Here is a 19,383-nt window from a genome sequence, read left to right on the forward strand (position 1 = left end):
GGTTACCCAGTTGTCTGTTTGGGACTCCAAGGCAAGTGGGGAGGATTCCATGCCCCTAGAGCTCTTGCAAAACTCCCTGAATAAATCACGTTGTTTGAGCGTTGTCCAGAGGACTGCTGCTGCTGCTATTATTATTATTAGTCATAGTAATAGTAGCACCTAGAGCCCCAAACAAGATCAAAGACTCAATGTGCTAGGCATTGTACATACAAATAGTAAGAATTGACAATTGAAATATGAAAAGGGAAGAAAAGAAATCTTGTTTTATCCCTCTTTTATAAATGAAGAATTGAGGCACACAGAAAAATTGTAACTTACTCTAGGTCTCGCATGAAGCCTGTGGAGAGCCAGGAATTGAAGACTCGTACTCTAGTGCCTTCAGTTATAAAATCATTCCTCTTGTGAAATTTTAGCTCTAGCTGTGACTAGAACAAAAGCTGTGACTTTTTATTCTGCTGTATTTAAATGCAGGTAAAAACTTTTATTTATAGGAAGCTCAGAAAACAGATGCCTTCCATGTACAAAGTCATTCATTCCTAAGCGAAAATGATTGGAAATTATAGTTATGGCAAACCTGTTGTCTGTAGCAAGTTCAGACTATAGAAAGCAACAAGGGAACCCAGCTGCTGGGGCTTTTATATAATTAGCTTGCCATTATCACCAGGGTGCAGCTTGGATAGCCGTTTCTCTCTTTAAGCATGGAAATAGTTCTCCGACTAATTGAATTTGTATTTGAACAGCAAAAAAGAGTTATTCACTGAACATTCTGGCTATAGGTTGCAATTTATCCTATTTAATGTAATCATCTGGGGAAACAAAGATCGGTTAGGTTTCAGTTTCAGTGCTTCAGATTACCTCATCTACAGGGTGTTACAAGCAGCTAACAAGTACTCAACATCCTCAAAGAATGTGTAGAAAGACTATGCCATTTATTATATTAATAGAATTTATCAGAAACACCTTTGCTTTTTTTAAAAGTACTATTGCAACCTGTTTAACTGGTTATTAATCAGTTTCTAAACTGTCCAGTTTCCTTCTATTTGTGGTTTGTTTTTTGATGAATAAAATATAAATGTGGCTGCATACCTTTAGCTCTATTACCATAATTGCTATTTTCAGATGAAAATGGTGGCAGAATAACTTCTTAATGAGGAGCCATTTTAAAGGGTTCTGTTAAACACTGTTCTGTTTAAAACCCTTTGCCTTGATCCTGCAAAAACTTATGCATGTGAGTAGACCCATTGACTGATGTGTGTAAAGTTATATACTGAAGTCTGTGCACGATAAGATCTCTTACTTTTAAAGGACATTTTCTTAATAATGTTACATTATTACACCATCAAATATTCTCAACAGCTCAACTGGGGGTGATTGTGTTCTTTTTTTGTATTTCTCTTTGGAAATGTATACATTTATAGTTTGAACTCTGGATCATCCGTATCTGGCAGGAGTTAGATGCAGGTATTAAAACCAAGCCCAAACTTGCATTTCTGGCAGATATGAATGGAAGTTGTTGACTGGATCTTTGCATGAGCATGCTTTAGCTCGATTTATTCACCTGAGTGCCTTCAGCCTGGGACATGCTGGGACAGAGACTGAAAGCGTAAAGGAATACAGGCTGCCCTCCGGTATTTGGTTAAACTGAGAAAGGAAGGTTTTATTCAAAGTACTAATAAACCTGACTGGATTTTACACCCATCATTGGACTTTTGGCAACACATGCACAATTCGAAGAAGAAATTACACGGGTTGTTTAGTGCTTGAGGCTGTGTCCTTCAGTGTTGAGAATAAAGACAGTGGTATGATGTTCAGCAGAGGGAAAGTGAATTGATTTCCCTCCCTCCCTCCTCAGCTGTTAATAATGTCAAAATATTCCAACCAAAAGTGTGTCTCATTGAAGCTTCTGATTTTCATTGTGCAGTCTGGCTAAATTGTATTTTGTGAACATATAGTAATGGCATTACTTCATCTGGTGGGCGAATTGAATTTGTCATGTTTGGAATGCTTCCTGCTGAATGCTTTGTGAGAGGACTGGCCTCCCTGTCCTACTTTGTTTTACAACCTCCAGGCAGGTAGGCCTTGTTTTGTTCCAGAAATGCTGAAATGGTGATCATTGGAGCTGCTGTGCAGATTATTACTTTTAATTGCCTAATTCGTCCAGTTTCACACTCCTGGAACTTCAAGCAGGAGTTTGCAAGAGTTGTCAGGAAATACCAATGAGGGCGTTGGATCTTTTAATGTGTGGTTGGCCCTTGCTGAAGTATTTGTGTATGGTCAGTGTCTCCATGCCACAGACCATAGAAGAGGTTCATAAGTTTGCTTGCTACTGTGTTCAGCATTAAGTCTGTTATTAGTGTTTCAATTCAAATCACAGGGTGCTCACTCTTTTAGCTTTGACCATCCCAGGAATCAAAACCTGCTTTTGGCCCATGCGCATTTGTTTGCTTAAGAACATTGTTATATTGCAGTTGCCTCATACCTTAATAATTAAAGCTATCCGGAAAAGAGTTGGTGTTTCATCTTTCTAATGATTAGGTGCCATGCAGTTTACTGGGTAAGGTGTCTCAGACGAGACTGTAAAATGTGGAATTCTGTGGGTAATGCAAAGAGATTAAAGGATATAGAAAAGAGGTTTTCCCTGGCAGCCATCATGCAAATAGCCCCTCTCCTCTCTGTGTATAGAATGCTATGTGCCCTTTACTCCAGAAGAGGCTGCATTTCACAGGTGTTGAGGATTTTGTCATTAGGCCATCACTGGATTGCTACCATTCCCAAAGTACTTAAGTAGAAGTTGCTGCATTTTAAGTGAATTAAACTTTAAAAGCCCTAATATAATAGACCTATAAAATACCCGAATAATTTGGGGATATTTTAGGAGAAATGCTCTGTAAATAAAAACGGATTATTTTTTCAGATTACTTCTGAAAAATATTTTTGAAATATTTTTGAAATATTTGAGCCAATTGGGTCAACTAAAGAAACAGCATATTCATAGTGTTAGAAGTGGAGCTGAATGGAAAACTCAAATGACTAACTACTTTTTATCTTTTTCCAAAATGTTGGCTAGCAGATTCTAACATTCTCAAATGGATTAGTTATTAAAAATTATTTATCACCTTCACAAATTATTCAGTCATAACAATAGCTCATGAATAGTTTGCTATAAATAATCTCACTTAAATTTTAAAAGTCACATTGTTGATTAGTGCTGTGAGCTAGCTGGTGGTGTTTCTTTTTTCTGGATGGGTGAGATACCTTAGTAACCAACATAGCTTGTACTTCAAATGTTGGTTTCAAGTACAGATTTGTTTTCAGTGACGATTGGAGCATTTGATATTAAGGGTTTTTTTGGGGGGGAGAGGGCGAAGGTGTTAATTATGCTAATACAGATACAGTACTAGGTTTAAATATTTTCAGAAAGCTCCAATGTCCAAGTTAGCGTTCACTTTCAAATTCATACAAACAACTTTTTTCCGCTCTTCACTCAGCTCTGCTGAGATGGCATTTCTCTCAGATACACTTGGCCAGAAGGATGGTGGTGATCCTTCTGAACCTCAAAAGAGGAATGTATAAATGTCAATTTATGTGCACCTCTAGCATGAGGAATGTAGTTTGTTGAACTTTTTAGTATAACATATAAACAATTGATAGATGTTCAGATGGTTGGAAGTTGATTGGTTGTTTTTTCGTTCATCTGGTTACATGTGAAAGTTATGCTGCCTGTTAGAATGTTTATTTTAAAAGTCAGACCAATCTAGATATAGAAGGGAGACTTAATAGCTGAAAAAACTATGAGAGAGAAAAGTCTTGCTTTGTCTTTGGCACATCTGTATTTTTGTGACCAGGTGTGGCCAGCTTAAATGTGTTCTGTTAAAGCTGTTTCAGCTTTGTTTATTGAAGCCATAAAGTCAAGTTAAAGGTGATGAGCAAATACATGTCTGCATTTGGCCCATCCAGGACTGCTGTGCCCTCTCTGACGAGCTACTAGGCTCCGGAAAATTTATCACTTTCCTGAAATTGTATGATGTTTTCCAATATTTGGAACAGACTATAGATTTCATGCTGCAGCACAGTAAGAAAACGAAGAAATGGAATTTCCTTGTCTACTTTGAAGGCAGAGACACTTCGGGAAGGGAGAGGGTGGAGATAGAAAATATGAAGTGGAGCCACAACAATAATAATTAATGCTTTGCATGTCATAGTATTTATCTAACTAATTAAATCTCACAGCACCTGTGGGAGCTAGGAAAATATACAGCCACTTCCCGACTTACGACCATCCGTACTTATGACCAACCTCCCATTAATCCCATTGTAATATTTTCGAGTTGAGAACCATGTATGTCAAGTTTTTGGAATAGCGCGGGCAGCACGTTTAAGGGTATTTCCGACTTATGACCAAATCGAGTTATGACCAGGTGTTCAGAACGTAACCCATTCGTAAGTCGGGGACTGCCTGTATCAATCACCATTTTATCGATGGGGAAATTGAGACACGGGTTGTGATTTGTCAGACTCCGACAGCAAATCTTTGGCAGAGCCAGGTATATAATCCAGCCCTGTCTTTTTTCCACAAGACACTCTCTTTATTGCCACCATCGTTGTCATTATTAAGTGATTGTCTGCTGTCCAGACGCTCGCTGCTGCACACAACACACAATTCCTTCCCTCAAATTTCTTTCTGGAAATGGCCTAGGCAGTAACATTTTCTCCACTTCCCAGCCTTGTTCCTGAGACGTTACACGCTGCTTTTCACATTTTCTTGAAGTTTTAGAAGAAGCAAATCAGAGGTAATTTGAATGAAAAGCTTTACATTGGGCTGCTTCCCGTGTTTTTTCAGACCAAAAATGAGGCATTTCTTCTTTGCTCAGATGTGCCTAAAGATATAGTATGTCAGGGAAACCACATGAGAACTCCTAGGTTTAGTAGGGAAGACAGTTTTTTGTCTAAGACACTCTAGTTTTTTTTACTCTTGTGAAGCTGATGAAGTGCATACTATGGCAGACTCACAATAGGTGTTGCACTAAGGATAGTCTAATATTACACATTTTACCTTGTGTTGACAACTTAGCATTTTAAAACAAGAACATACATGTTACATGCCTCAATTCTTCACTCTGTCTTTGACCTGTTTTTTTTTAAACCCTCTGATACACTCATGATTTTAAATAACAGATTTTATTTCAATTTGATACAATTTTTATAAGGCCCTGATCCAAAGCCTGTTAAAATCAGTGAGAATCTTTCCACTGACTTCACTGAGCCTTAGATCTACCCTTAAAAGCAGCGGTTTTCCTTGTAATGTCACATTCCACTTTTACTTTGCTACAGCTGTCTTATCCCCACTCTGCAGGGTACGAGTGAAGTTTTAGTCCTTAATCCTGAAAAAGTTTATGCACACAGTTAATTTTATGTACCTGAGCAGTCCTTTAGGAGTCAAGTCATATTCACACAGCTAAGCATGTCCTTAAGGGTTTGCAGGACTAAGGCCTGACTGTTAATTCCGCGTCATGTCATTACATGTCAGGGCTCCCACCTGGAATAAATCTTGAAGAGTTGCAAGCATTGACCAGATTCTTATGTTTAAAAAAAATGCTTTACTGACTGCTTAAAAACCCCAGCAACGTGCTGGAAAGTTTGTGGTAGCTATTCCTATTTATACTGAGCCACCATAATTTAATTTAAGTGCTGAACTGCACTAGATTGATCTAAATACACACACACACACACACACACACACACACACACACACACACACACACACACACACACACACACACACACACACACACACACACACACACACACACACACACACACACACACACACACACACACACACACACACACACACACACACACACAGAATTTGCCCATTAGGGAGTGCTGAAGAGAGATCAATTGTTCAAATGTGAGGTGAAAAATAAAGGGAAGAACAAAAGTATGTGACATTAATTAGTAAAGATACTTGCCTATAGCTGCTTAGTTTTTGTTAGTCTCCTGAAGTAGCAGCTCTACCTCAGCTTTACTTCTGCATCTCATTGAGCAAGTGCAGTGGAATTAATAGTGCTTTCCTTCTAGCATTTCAGTGACTCCCCCACCCCCATAAGGCTTAGTTCTGGAGTAAGGAAATTTAGGTAAGACTTGCCACTATAGGAGCATACACTGAGAGAGGAAATTTCTGTGGACACTGGAGTTTCCCCTAATCATCCTGTCAGTTTGATCCCTCTTATATCTCTCTACCTAGGAATGTACACCCCTTATCAACTTGACTGCAGCTGTGGATACCAGGCCATCTGAATTCTCCACTCCAAGTAGCAATCCCATGTCCATAAAGTGCCCTCAAACTTTCCTTGAAAGAAGGTTCCCACTGCAGAGAAGGCTACAGCAACAGTCAATGCAGCCTGAGGCTCCATTAATTTTTGGACAGATTTACCAGCTAAGGTGTTTGGTTGTGGACAATGGGTGTCAACTTTCCTCCCCCACCCCATCCTTTTTCTTCTTCTGTACTGGTCCCTGGAGCCTTCTACAGCATGAAGAGTGAGGGGCATAGAGGAGTGGAAATGGGGAAGACGACAGCACCTTTTACATGCATCAACTAGGAAATCTGTTGCTGCTGAGCCTGCAGTCTTCCTCCTGGCCTTTAGGAACTTTACTGAAAATTCACCAGACTGAGTGACTTGTAGTCCTGTATCTTAGGGACGCTCTTAAATGAAGCTTTTTAATGTCATTTTTGAATTCAGAAGACAGGCAACTAGCTTCTGAAAAGAATTCTTAATCAGAATGAATGTTATAACCTGTAGCAATAGAGAATTAAAATGATCAGAGGAAACAAGTGTCTCATAAGTGTTGTGAAAAATAAGAAGTGTTATGAAAAAATGTTGAATTGAAATTTGGGAGAACTAAGACTCAAGGTGGGTGCAGAGTATTTTCTCCTTATTTCACTGGTGCAGATTTGGCCCGGACTGGTAAGGACCAAAAGCAGTTTTTCTTTTGGTAAATTCTGGGAAATGTGTTGGTGATCTCAGATTTCCATATCTCAAAACCTCCATCAAAGTTGGCAATAAAGAACATGTTTGTTTACGGTTCAGTGGAGATGCCAAAAGCTCAAAGAACATAGAGACTACACTACTTTCTGAGTCATAGTGGTAATCTCTTAGGATTTTGATTGAGGCTCCGTTGGTGGTGTTGCACCGCTAATCTTGGTCCACTTCTGTTTATAACCACATATTTCAGATGCTAGTACAGTCAATCCAGAACCTGTCATCACACCTCTGAATCATATCTTATTGGACTTAATGGAAAAGCTCCCATTGATTTGAGAGGTTTTTTTGCTTAAGGCTCTATAGTCATGGATTTTAAAAAAAAATTCTTGTATCTTCCTCTTGCAAATGTGTGGTTGAGGTACGAGGCTGGAAAATGGGGGCGGGGGGAAGAAAGACTAATGAATGAGTTTAGGAAGATCTTTGAAAAGACACTGACCTAATTCTCTTCTGCAACTTGTAATTAATAAGACATGTTTAGCAGGTGACTGACCTTACTGAAAATAAAGGTGCTTACATAATAGCTGCATAGGCACTCAGTTGATTGCAAGTCCAGCGAAGAAAGAGAATCCGTGGCAGCTCAGTCTCTATTCCTCTGTGGAAGGAAGAATTCCTGAATCCTCACCGCTCTCTTGCCCAGAGCCTTAGGTTCTACAGGGCCTGGGAGGTCTCATTTCCCAGCCAACTGCCTTCTAAAGTGATTCTCTGCAGGAAACTCCACAAGGTTAATCTTGTGGAATTTTCTGACCTTCCTGGCTCCCTTCTGCAGATTTCTCTGCTGGAGGAAGGCAATCTGGCCTGATGCTTTAATGTTAATCAGTTCAGTAATGCATCTGTTAAATTATGACCACTTCTTAAAAATTGATGGGGATTTTTGTTTGCCAATTTTGTTTACAACCACCATCCTTTCAAATGTCGATTTTATTATACACTTTGATTTAAACAATCCAAAAACTGGTCAGGGGAAAATAAACCCTGAACATATTTATATATTGGTACTGTATATAATTTAGATATCTTAGTTTGAAATCTGACATTACCTACACTGACAATCATTGTGCCTCTGTCTCTTGTAAAGGAAGCAATTGAATTCTAGTGATTGACTGAGTCTTTAGATATTGACCAGAAACCTACTTCTTTGGAAGGGGAAATAGGTTGTTTGTTTGTTTGTTTTAGAATTTATTTTAAATTTGGAGCTATTTATCTGTCTCTACATGCTCCATGTCTACCAAAAGTGAACCATGCTTTCTATTTGTAAAATAATAGAGTGTTTGAATTCAAGAGGAATTAGAAGGAAAGTAAAATTTAGCATGTTTTTTTCTCAAATTTATATTTTATAGCATTTGACTTAACTAGTTCTAGGTCATTTTAGAGAAAATATATTTTATTATTTCGAAGCCATGTAATGTGAGTTGCTAAAAAAAGTTAAAGAAGAATTGATCTTTGAAATACCTTGTAAATAAGAATTTTTTTTAGTAATTAAATATCGGAGGGTTTGAGTAAAATGTGTTGGAATAAAACAAGTGCCTAATTACTTTTATGGTGCTAGAAATGCTTGGAAGTGTTTAGTATGCCTGAAAACATTAGGACATCTTTTTACTCGTTAGAACTTCCCCCCCATAATATGGCAGACGATGTTGGCCTGTTTTTCGCAAACATGTTATGTTAGCAGTGGGAATGGAGCACTATAAAATTTAACTAGTCAATTAGCAAAGATTTATTTCCCAAAGGCCCGATTCACCTCTCTCTCACACTGGTGTAAATGGAGGAGGTATACCGAAATGAGTGGAATGATAGCAGTGTGAAGCTAGAATAACTGAAAGGACAATTGGGACCAAGTTAATTTTATCAAAATATTTTGAGTAAAATTATTTAAAAAGGTATGCAATTCTCCATAATTTAGTTTCTCTACAATTGTTAGATTATACAAGATAAATCTACAGTTTTAAGCATCCATCAGATAAGCACTTTATTTCAGTATTAGTGCCTGTTAACTTGAGGAATATTTTTAAAGAGAGACCTTCAACTCTTTTGTCTGTCTTTATTAAGCAAATTTAGTAGCCTCAAGTTATTAGAAAAGCAACTGTCAACATGGGGATAGTAATATACTAATGTAAGGCCTATAGTTTAAATACACATGTTGACCTGGAAGTCACACACAAGATCTGAGAGGACATATAAAGATGCACAGTCTCTTCAAATAATTTTGAATAATTATTCTCTTTGAATAATTTTTGCACAGCATATGAAATTTTAGCAGTCTGCGGGAGACTGTTCCCAAAAATATTTTACACAGAAGTATAATCAGCAACATAGTCGCAATTTTCTGATTATACTAATTTTCCATGTTTTTTTTCTTTTTCCGAGTTAATAAATGTTGCGTTTCATGAGAAGTAATTATCTAAGGCCCCAATCTTGTACCTTATTTAATGCACATAGACTCCAGGATTTACACAGAGCCTCAGGGACCTCAGCTCAGCTTCAGTGAGGAAACATGCATTGTGTGAAACAAGTGGCATGAGCCAGGGTTTAAACTGTGAAAAGTCTGAGATGAGTTCTAAATCTGTATAGTTCTGTATTGTCCGGTGTAAATAGATGAATAGGAGTTGATCAGCAGTTTGGTTTCGAGTGTGCCAACTTTAATTTGTTTTTAATTCATTTAACCTAAATACATTTAATGACATAGCAAGAGGAAATTTCATAAATGCTTTCCCCCCATTTGACCTGACTCTTAGGAATTTGGGAGCAGAAGTGTAAACATTGCTTTTACGTCTTTACTTGGCTGGTTTTAGGGGGGGGAAGGTTGGCAGTGATCAATAAAAAAATTAAATTATTGATGGCTATTGAGATAAATGAAACATGTTTTGTGTGTTGATGCTGGTGTGGTAGGAACTTTTCCAAGATGTTTCAGGCCTTATTCTCTGGTTTGTTTAAGGGCAGAAAGTGAGGTCGCAAAGGAAATCAAATCCTGATGTGGAGAAATGAAACATGAGGCCTACTGACTTTTAAAAAACATTTTAAATAACATTCTCTAAGGTTTCATTTTATACCGAAGGCAGCTGTAATAAGTTTTGGAAGATGGTGTAAGGTTTCTATTAAAGGCAGATCATGCTTGTTGTTTCTGTATATAGAAGAAGGAGCAGGGGAACATGGAATTAGACCCTACTTAGTATAAGGTGAGAAACTTTATAAGTTCTCGCCAGGACTATAAAATAGTAATTTATACATTCTACTGTAATTTACCAATTAAAAATATTAAACTGTTCCTAGGCTTTAGAAAATAAAATAATTTAGTAACTGCAATGCAAATGCACTTTTTCCAAAAGGAAAACAAGACGGCCCCTTTGTAGTACACTGCCAGTGTTGCGTCAGTGAATAAATTCCTAGTAGATGCTTGCAGCATGCCAAATATATTGGACTGTATGAAAGATCCCATTGTTTAGTGGACATCGTTATTTGCTATTACACTAACAATGTTTGCTTGTGAAACAATTTATTGGAAATTAGTATGTTTAAGAACGAACACTTGATTTGAAATTCAGTTGATTTGGCTTATAACTTTTAAGTTCTTATAACACGGTGCCTCTGTAAATATTTAGGTCCATTATTCTTTTCTTGTTTTTTAATAAAATGTTTTGAAGGAGCTTTGGATGGCTATGGAGATTTGTCAGTATGACTCTCACTTCTAATTCATGGGTTCAAATTTGATGTAGGGATGTTAAGGACTAGTTGACTATCCGATAAGGCATGCAGCACAGAAGTGGGGTCAGCTGCGGAGTCCCCAGCTGCATGGAATTGATGTCATCTGTGGAGTCCCCCTCTGACCCCAGGCTCCATGGCTTTGAAATGCACATGAGCCCCCACTGGGGACTCTTGTACATTTCAAAGCAGGCACCAGTGAACAGCCCAGAGTCAGCAGGACTTCCCGCTGGCCCCGGGCTGTGCGGAGTTCTGCATTCCTCTTGTTGGGGCTCTTGTACATTTCGAAGGAGGAATGTAGAAGTGCCTATTGAGTAGTCGATGGAAATTATTTAGTTACTTACAGGAAGTGAGTGGCTGGTCTTAGTTTGATTTGCAGTAGGTATCCAGATTACAATAAGTTCTCTCACGGTTAGTTCCCTTGGAACTACTGTTCATCTCAGAAGAAAGGGCAAAGGAGGGATGGAGATGGAGATTGTACTACATTCAGTTGTAGTCTGCTCAAAATTGAGGAAGTTTAATGATGTAGTGTGAGGAAGTTTTCATTGCTCCTACCAATTCTTATGTGTGGTTAATCAGGAGACTTCAATTTGCAGGGCTGTTGTTATGGAAACTTTCACTTACATTATAGTTAGGTGGAATGATTTTAAGCTTTCCCAGAGTTCCTTGTCCACCCAAAACAAGAATAGCCAATGAAAGCTTTGAGAGGCTGATCCTGTACCATTGACTCCAGTGGGTGCAAAATTAGGGTCTGTGCCCATGAAGAATTCAGAAGCAGGCTCCAAGAATGAAATCCTACCTTTGTGGCACAGAATGGCAAAACACCCACGGACATAAATGGAACCAGTATTTCATCCCAAATCTTCACCTATTCGACAACAAATATCTGCTAGTCACAGTAGCATATGGACTCCTTTTGTAGGTTCACAGACTATTGAAGTAACAGTTAACTGATAGTATATCCATCATGGTATTGAAGATAATTCCTTACCCCCCTAAGCCATACTGAGAATAGGAACCAACTTTGGTATTTCTGATGCTGTGGTTGATAAAAGATTACTTTTGTTCACTGTATTTCAAAAGTCAACTTAATTTTTGTTCATGTAATGCCAAAAGTTTGATACCTAGGCAGCTGTTTTAATAATGCCTGTAATAACTTCATTGATTTTAGGGCAATGAGTATTTAATTTTATAAAGTGATAAAACTTTTTTTCTGGTTTTATGTTAAGTAAAATAAATAAACTCAAAAGCTCTTGTTATGCTGAACTGTAAAGTTAAATTTATTTTCCTTTTTCCTTTTTATAGGTGGCCCAACCTTGGAAATAAATGTAAATTTTGTTAAGCGACCTCTTTTTCCCCCCCTTCTAAATGGGTATTCTTTGTACTACAAGTGTACTACTCAAGTGATTTCCTTTGAAGTGTAGTTTTTGTTATACGTTTTGGCTGCGGAGTTATTTCAGAGTAGTCAGCCAACAGGCTTACAGGGCTTTCTGGCTTGAGTTCACTAACAGTGTTTTTGGCAGCACTGCTTATTTATTTATGCATCTTTATTTTTTTCTCTCTCTCTCACTCCCTCTCTCCAACAGAACGATCACCACACAGGCCTATTCTCCAAGCTGGCCTACCAGCAAATGCCTCCGCAGTAGTTGGGGGTGATGTGGAGTTTGTCTGTAAAGTGTACAGTGATGCTCAGCCTCATATTCAGTGGATTAAACATGTAGAGAAGAACGGCAGTAAATATGGGCCAGATGGATTACCATATCTTCAAGTTTTAAAGGTGAGTCTTTCCAGCATTCAAGTGGTTATTTGGAGCATGGAATATATGTTCTGTGAATCCAAGAATTTTGAGATTGGGTCTTCTGTTTTCAAACAGATTAACTTAAAAAAAAAAGTGCATTATCTTACAAATGCAATACTGTGTTGAAATTTGCTAGTTTAAATGCTAATTGCGCTAGCTTATGGATAGTCTGTTGTTTTTTCATGATTTCTTAAATCCATTTATCTCTCAAATAATGTATGCATGTTTTATACAAAGAAGTGAAAAGCCACTAAAAGAACATCAAGGATATTTATTTGTAGAGATCATCCAAAGCAAACCAAAGACAATCTACTCTCTCTCACATTTCTCGAGCCTCTTCATTTCAAAGGCCCCATAGTAATGATGAGATCTGCTGCCAATGTCTGTTGGCACTGCTGGGTTCTCAGCACGAAGAGCCTTCAGAGATGTCCATTTTTCATCAACTTGATGTGACATATCAATGGCACAAGGTTATTCTTCTTGGCAGGAATTCTAAGGAAGTTCGTTTAAGGATATTCTCCGTTACGAAGTTTTCCAAACTGGTTGGCAATGCCAAGAATCCAACCAGCTGTATACCATGTTATTCCATGTAATTAATATGCCAGCTCTGTGCTCACTTCCCCCCCATTCTATTAATAACTCCTCTTAATTACTTCTACTTAAAAGAAAAACACCCCCCAAACCAATATTTTGACACTGGTATTGACACTAAATGGAAGAGATGTTCTCGTGGAGTATTGGTGGTGGGACCATAAACAGAATAATGTCCATATTGGGCAGCAGTTACATTGTTCTCCTATGTTATTGGTCTATTCTAGCATTCGGGGATAAATAGTTCCAATGCTGAAGTGCTGACGCTGTACAATGTGACAGAGGCGGACGCTGGAGAATATATTTGTAAGGTCTCCAATTATATAGGGGAGGCCAACCAGTCTGCCTGGCTCACTGTTACAAAAGGTAACAATGTTTTTTAAAGAAAGCTGGATGTAGAAGCTGGAAAAAATGGTGCTTTGGGAGACTGCAGGCAGCTTGTAGGATAACTCTTTGGCCTTGGTATATTTATAATCCTCCTTTGGTGATGCAACTGGTATTATACCAGCAGCCATGGAAAAATTCTCACAATAGTCTTTGTCTGTGCTCTGTGTTTCCTGAAGTTGATCTTTCTTAACAGTTTTATTCTCTCTTCATTTGATGTCTGTCTCTGCGTTCAGGTTTGTCGTTAATGCTGCATATTTCATTATAAAAAACAGGGTTGTATTACATGTTAATGTTTAATTTTTGCTACAGCAAATTATATATATATATATATATATATATATATATATATATATACACACACACATACATACATACATTTATATCAAGACAATAGTACAATACTTACATTAAGTATATTAAGTAAAATAAATAAAAACTCAGAAGAATTTATGTTGATAATTAGTACAATATATATTTTTATTCATTGATGACCTTCTACATTACATGTACATAAATTCCATGTGATTTATTTCCCCCCCCATTACTTTGTTTTAAAATAACTATAAAGATTTTGCTCATTCTTTCATTTAATTCAATTTAGTTGTTCTCTATGTTCTGACCTAGTTCCTCCTACAAATCAATGCAGTGCTATGCCCCTGTTGAACATTTGGTAAAATCAAGGGCTAAACGTCTTTCTGGATTAATTCGGTTTGTACAAGTTTGGATAATAGATTACACAAAAGATGATTTGAGACGTGATAGGTATCATCAATATGAAACTTTCCAAAATTGTAATTCAGTCAAAAATCATGAGGAGTTAATGTGTTCTGAGATTTTTATACAGAGGCAGTCCCCGACTTACGTGGATCCGACTTACGTCGGATCCGCACTTACGAACGGGGCTTTTCTCGCCCCAGAGCTCACGGGTGGCGGGTCGCCACCTGTGTCCTCCGGGGTGAGAAAAGCTTCTCCCGGTCTCCCTGGTCTGCGGGGGGGGGGGGAGGTCCAGAAAAGCTGCTGGACCACCCCCAGCAGACCAGAAACACCTGAGCAAAGCCGCCGCCTGGGCAGCTTTGCTCGTTTGCCCGGGAGCAAAGCCACCCAGGCGGTGGGACCCCCGCCGCCTGGGCGGCTTTGCTCCTGTCCCCCTGGTCTGCTGGGGGGGGGGTCCAGAAAAGCCTCTGGACCCCCCCAACAGACCAGGGGGACAGGAGCAAAGCCTTGGCTGTCCCGCTGCGGGCGTGCTCCAAGGCTTTGCTCCCCGTCTCCCTGCAGACCAGGGAGATGGGGAGCAAAGCAGCGGAGGACGCCCGCAGGGGGACAGCTCAAGCGCGCCCGGGCTGTCCCGCTGCGGGCGTGCTCTGCGGCTTTGCTCTCCGTCTCCCTGGTCTGCAGGGAGACGGGGAGCAAAGCCGCGGAACACGCCCGCAGCGGGACAACCCAGGCGTGCTTGGGCTGTCCCGCTGCGGGTGTGCTCCGCGGCTTGGCTCCCCGTCTCCCTGGTCTGACCAGCAGACCAGAGAGATGGGGAGCAAAGCCTCGGAGCACGCCAGCAGTGGGACAGCCGCGGCGCGCCTGGACTGTCCCGCTGCCCACATGCTCTGCGGCTTTGCTCCGCGTCTCCCAGGTCAGCAGACCAGGGAGAGGGAGCAAAGCCGTGGAGGACTTGGGCGGTCCCGCCACCCCCGTCTCCCTGGTCTGCTGGGGGGGGGGGTACAGCTAGTGCCCCCCCCCAGCAGACCAGGCTTTTGTTGCCTACCCCTGGGGTAGAGCAGCTGGGGGCTGCCGGGTTGGTCCCGCAGCGCCGCTCCGGACCAACCCAGCAGCACCCCAGCTGCTCTGCCCCAGGCGTCCTGATTCAGCTGCTGCTGGTCAGTTTCAGCAGCGGCTGAATCAGAACGCCTGGGGCAGAGCAGCTGGGGTGGTGCTGGGTTGCTCCAGTAGCGCCGAGGAACCGCGCTACTGGAGCAACCCAGCAGCACCCCAGCTGCTCTGCCCCAGGCGTCCCCAAGTCAGCCGCTGCTGAAATTGACCAGCGGCTGACTACAGGAAGCCTGAGGCAGAGTTGCTCTGCCCCAGGCTTCCTGGAATCAGCCGCTGATCAGTTTCAGCAGCAGCTGACTTGGGGACGCCTGGGTTTCTTAAGTTGAATCTGTATGTAAGTCGGAACTGGCATCCAGATTCAGCCGCGGTTGAAACTGATCAGTTTCAGCAGCAGCTGACGCCAGTTCCGACTTACATACAGATGAACAAACCTACAGTAGGTTTGTTCCGACTTACATAACTTAAGAACAAACCTACAGTCCCTATCTTGTGCGTAACCCGGGGACTGCCTGTATACAGTTGGGTTCTTTTGATTTCCCTCCTGATTTTTAAAAAACTTTTAGGACTTTCTAACTACTCCTTCACAATCACCGGCTTGTAACATATCATGAGGGAAAAAATAAAAAGCAGCACAAGCATCTGAGATTGTCTCAGAATTGCATGATTCTAGAAGATGGAGTTTTAGGAAAAGCACATCATGAGGCAAGATAATTGAAAATTGAGAGACTTGGCAGCACTGCACAATCTATCATGTTTAAATATAATGTGATGGAAAAGGAACTCTTAAGGTCATATTCTGCTCAAGGTAGCGAGCAAGTTGTTTGTGTATGGCATTACTCTCTCTGGTAGCTGAGTGGTACCAGAAACTGTCCTACTTCATTTTCTGTGTTTTTCTTTCAATGTACTTTTATTCTTAAAAAAAAAAAAAGGAAAGAAAACTAAGTGTTGTGGGTTAATTTTTCCATGTCATTTGATTGCATGCATGTTTAGGTGGTGTGTTTAAGTCTGGTGAAGGGTGTTGATTACTCTCTGAGGTGAGCTGGGACCTGTTGGCAAACACCTTTTGGATGAGGAATTTGTGGATGGGGAAGGAACTTTGGATCTGCACACCTCTGACTTCACAAAGTGCAAAGCCCTGTGGTTCCACAGCCCTGTCCACAAGAATTCCCACAATGTCTAGCTTTTCTCTTGCTTCCCTTTTTTTTTCTAGGCCGCCGGTGTTAACACCACGGACAAAGAGATTGAGGTTCTCTATATTCGGAATGTAACTTTTGAGGATGCTGGGGAGTATACATGCTTGGCGGGTAATTCTATTGGGATATCCTTTCACACTGCATGGTTGACAGTTCTGCCAGGTATACACTGCTCTCTTTCAGTGGTTTTTCCTCTTTATTTTCTTTGTTGGTTGCTTCGGAGTTAGCACAGCTTCTGTCTCAGAAATGGGGCTGTTATTATCTTCAAAATTTTTAATTATTATTTTTAAGGGAAGTAGCCTTGATGAATCTTACAAAACAGCTCTTAGTCTGCAGCTATGAAAAATGTAAAGGACAAATTGAGCCACTCTCAGGCTTAATTTAAACATCTTTACATTCATCAAACAAGGAAATGTATCTCTTTAGCACTTATAAGATGCTGAGAATCAACACATTAATCCTCAAAGATTTTTCCTATAAGAGGAAATTCAAGATTACCATGGTAATTTTGAAAGTAATTTGGCCATTATAAAGGACATTTCCATCAAAATCTCTAAGCCATTTAATATGATAATGTTCAACTTTTACCTATAGCCAGTGTCTTGTGAGAATCATTGGGTCGAATTTTAAAGCCAAAGAATGTATACAGAAGCAGTGTATTATATACCTTGGGAATCGGCTCTGTGCATCTTTCAACATTGCATGTTTTAAGAGAACGAATAGCAAAGCAAAGCATGTCCTGGAATGCTGGGATTGATGTTTTTCTTGGGAGAAACAAACATCAATGTGCTCTATTGCCTGAAAATTGTTAGCTGTCAGAAAATGTAACCTTTTAGTTTATTTCTGTGCTAGTGAAATTTTCTTATGTGTAACATCTACAATGCTACTGCCTTGATATTACCTTTGAGATAACTTGAATGATCTGTGATTTGCTGGGCCATTACGTACTTCAGCATTAATTAGTTCTTAATCCTAAGAAAAAGGTGCAGTTACCTGCATGTGTCTTGCATAATTTTATAGTGGAAATTTGTGCTATGTGAGTGAAATGTTCTTAATAACTGTAGACATTTTGTCTTTATTATTCAAATGCATTGGACAAAACAGTTCCATTATATTTCACTGTCCTCTTGCCCAGTGAACTGATGTCTGCATGGTTCATTCATCACTAAGCAGTCAGACAGTGCTTATGCTGAGCTTGCTTCTGCTAGCAGTGTTTGCATTTTGCAAGTGACTGATTAGCATCTTTTAACCAATTTGCTTGAATGAAATATGATGTTAACCGAAGACGAGGTGCAAGAAAATGAAACCTTGGATGTGCACTGCTTGCAGAGTGGCACTTGATTATTATGGTACGCTGCCTTTTTGGAGGCATATTCCAGATGAAGGCTTAGGTAAAGATGAACTTAGAGTATTTGCATATGTAACCATCTTGAGGATAACTTCAAAATCCCACACATACATACACAAATCTTATTGACTTGTAATCACAGATGAAGTTAATAGAAAAGCTGTGTTAGTAACTATAATGTAAGTCGGACTGAAGGAGAACTGTTAAAATGTGTTGAAAACAATTCCCTCATCATGTTTGTTAGTTTATTCTCTTTTAGTCTGCAGATGGGCTCTTCAAAAAAGTCTAAGGAAATTAGGCACCCAACTAACAATGAATTGACTAAGAGTTAAGCAGATAACTCCCATCAACTCATTTAAGAATCCCAGGCTGAGTTAGGAAGCACACTTATCATAAGGGGCTTGATTGGTCCTTCATTCCTTGTGCACTTATTTCCCAGTGGAAATCTTGGATATGCAAGCAATGCAGGCTCATTCCCATAGAATGTTCTGTTTAGTAGTCTATAAGCCTTTCTTTTAGCCCAATTAAATGAATACATGTTTTGTCCGTAAATGTGCATACGGCTGGATAGCAACGCTAAATAAAGTGCTCTTGTGAATTATTTTGATTTTAGTCTGTTATTTGTTGCTATCAAAAATTGGTTTAACTATTTATTCATCTGAAGTGAATTATGTGCTGATTTTCTCCTTCTTGAGAGGTTGGCTTATTAGTCAGAATTGGAAAACAAACCTGGGCATAGTTTTATTTTTTAGCACTGAATTCATAATGAAAGAAAATGCATTATCCCCTCTCCACACACACACACAAATTTCGTGACACAGTAATCTGGAAAAGGAGACCAATTGTACTGGTCGAGATGTTCTAAACAAGTTCTTTGGAGATTTACAGTATTCTGTATTCCATGAAATCAATGCATGAAGTCCACATGTAAATTAATGTCATTTCAATCACTGTACTGATACATGTTTCTGCTGTGTGCTAACTCTGTGGCATGATTCTTTCTCCCTCAAAATTGCAACCTAGCTCCCGAGGAAAAAAAAGAGTATCCAGCATCCCCAGACTACCTGGAGATAGCCATTTACTGCATAGGGGTCTTCTTAATTGCCTGCATGGTGCTGACAGTTATCATATGTCGCATGAAGAACACTACCAAGAAGCCGGACTTCAGCAGTCAGCCTGCTGTGCACAAGCTGACTAAGCGCATTCCTCTGCGCAGACAGGTAACAGAAAGTAGATAAAGAGTTTACAAAACTTTTACCCCTGCACCCCACCTCCAACCCCTCCAAAAAGAAATTATATATATGAGAGAGTGAAAGAGCCATGAAATTGATTTGATAACATCAGAGTTTTGATATAGATTCAAATCAGTTGTGAACAAAATTGCCATTCTAGAGATGGTTTCAGTGCCTAAAATAATAGGAAGCCAGAATATGGAGCGCCTCAATGTAATGTAGAGAATGTGCCTCAAGTGAAGAAGAGAGTAGGGGATATGGCAGGAGT

At 39.7% G+C, this 19,383-nt stretch overlaps 1 protein-coding gene across 10 annotated transcripts in view; it reads left to right on the top strand.

The window, feature by feature from the left end:
- FGFR2 (fibroblast growth factor receptor 2) overlaps positions 1-19,383 on the top strand; it is a 131,827-nt gene that overhangs the window by 73,524 nt on the left and 38,920 nt on the right. For 5 of the 10 annotated variants that reach the window (XM_075935341.2, XM_014573599.4, XM_075935346.2 and 2 more), the window contains 3 exons: positions 12,329-12,519; positions 16,553-16,697; positions 18,907-19,109. In XM_075935341.2, the coding sequence (XP_075791456.1) occupies positions 12,329-12,519; positions 16,553-16,697; positions 18,907-19,109 (539 nt within the window). Of the gene's footprint in view, positions 1-12,328; positions 12,520-13,358; positions 13,498-16,552; positions 16,698-18,906; positions 19,110-19,383 lie in introns of all 10 variants that reach the window. The other 5 variants (XM_075935342.2, XM_075935347.2, XM_075935343.2 and 2 more) reach the window with 3 other exon arrangements.

This window comes from Pelodiscus sinensis, chromosome 8 (assembly GCF_052426305.1).
Source record: "Pelodiscus sinensis isolate ZL-2025 chromosome 8, ASM5242630v1, whole genome shotgun sequence".
NCBI classification, from domain to species: Eukaryota; Metazoa; Chordata; order Testudines; family Trionychidae; genus Pelodiscus; species Pelodiscus sinensis.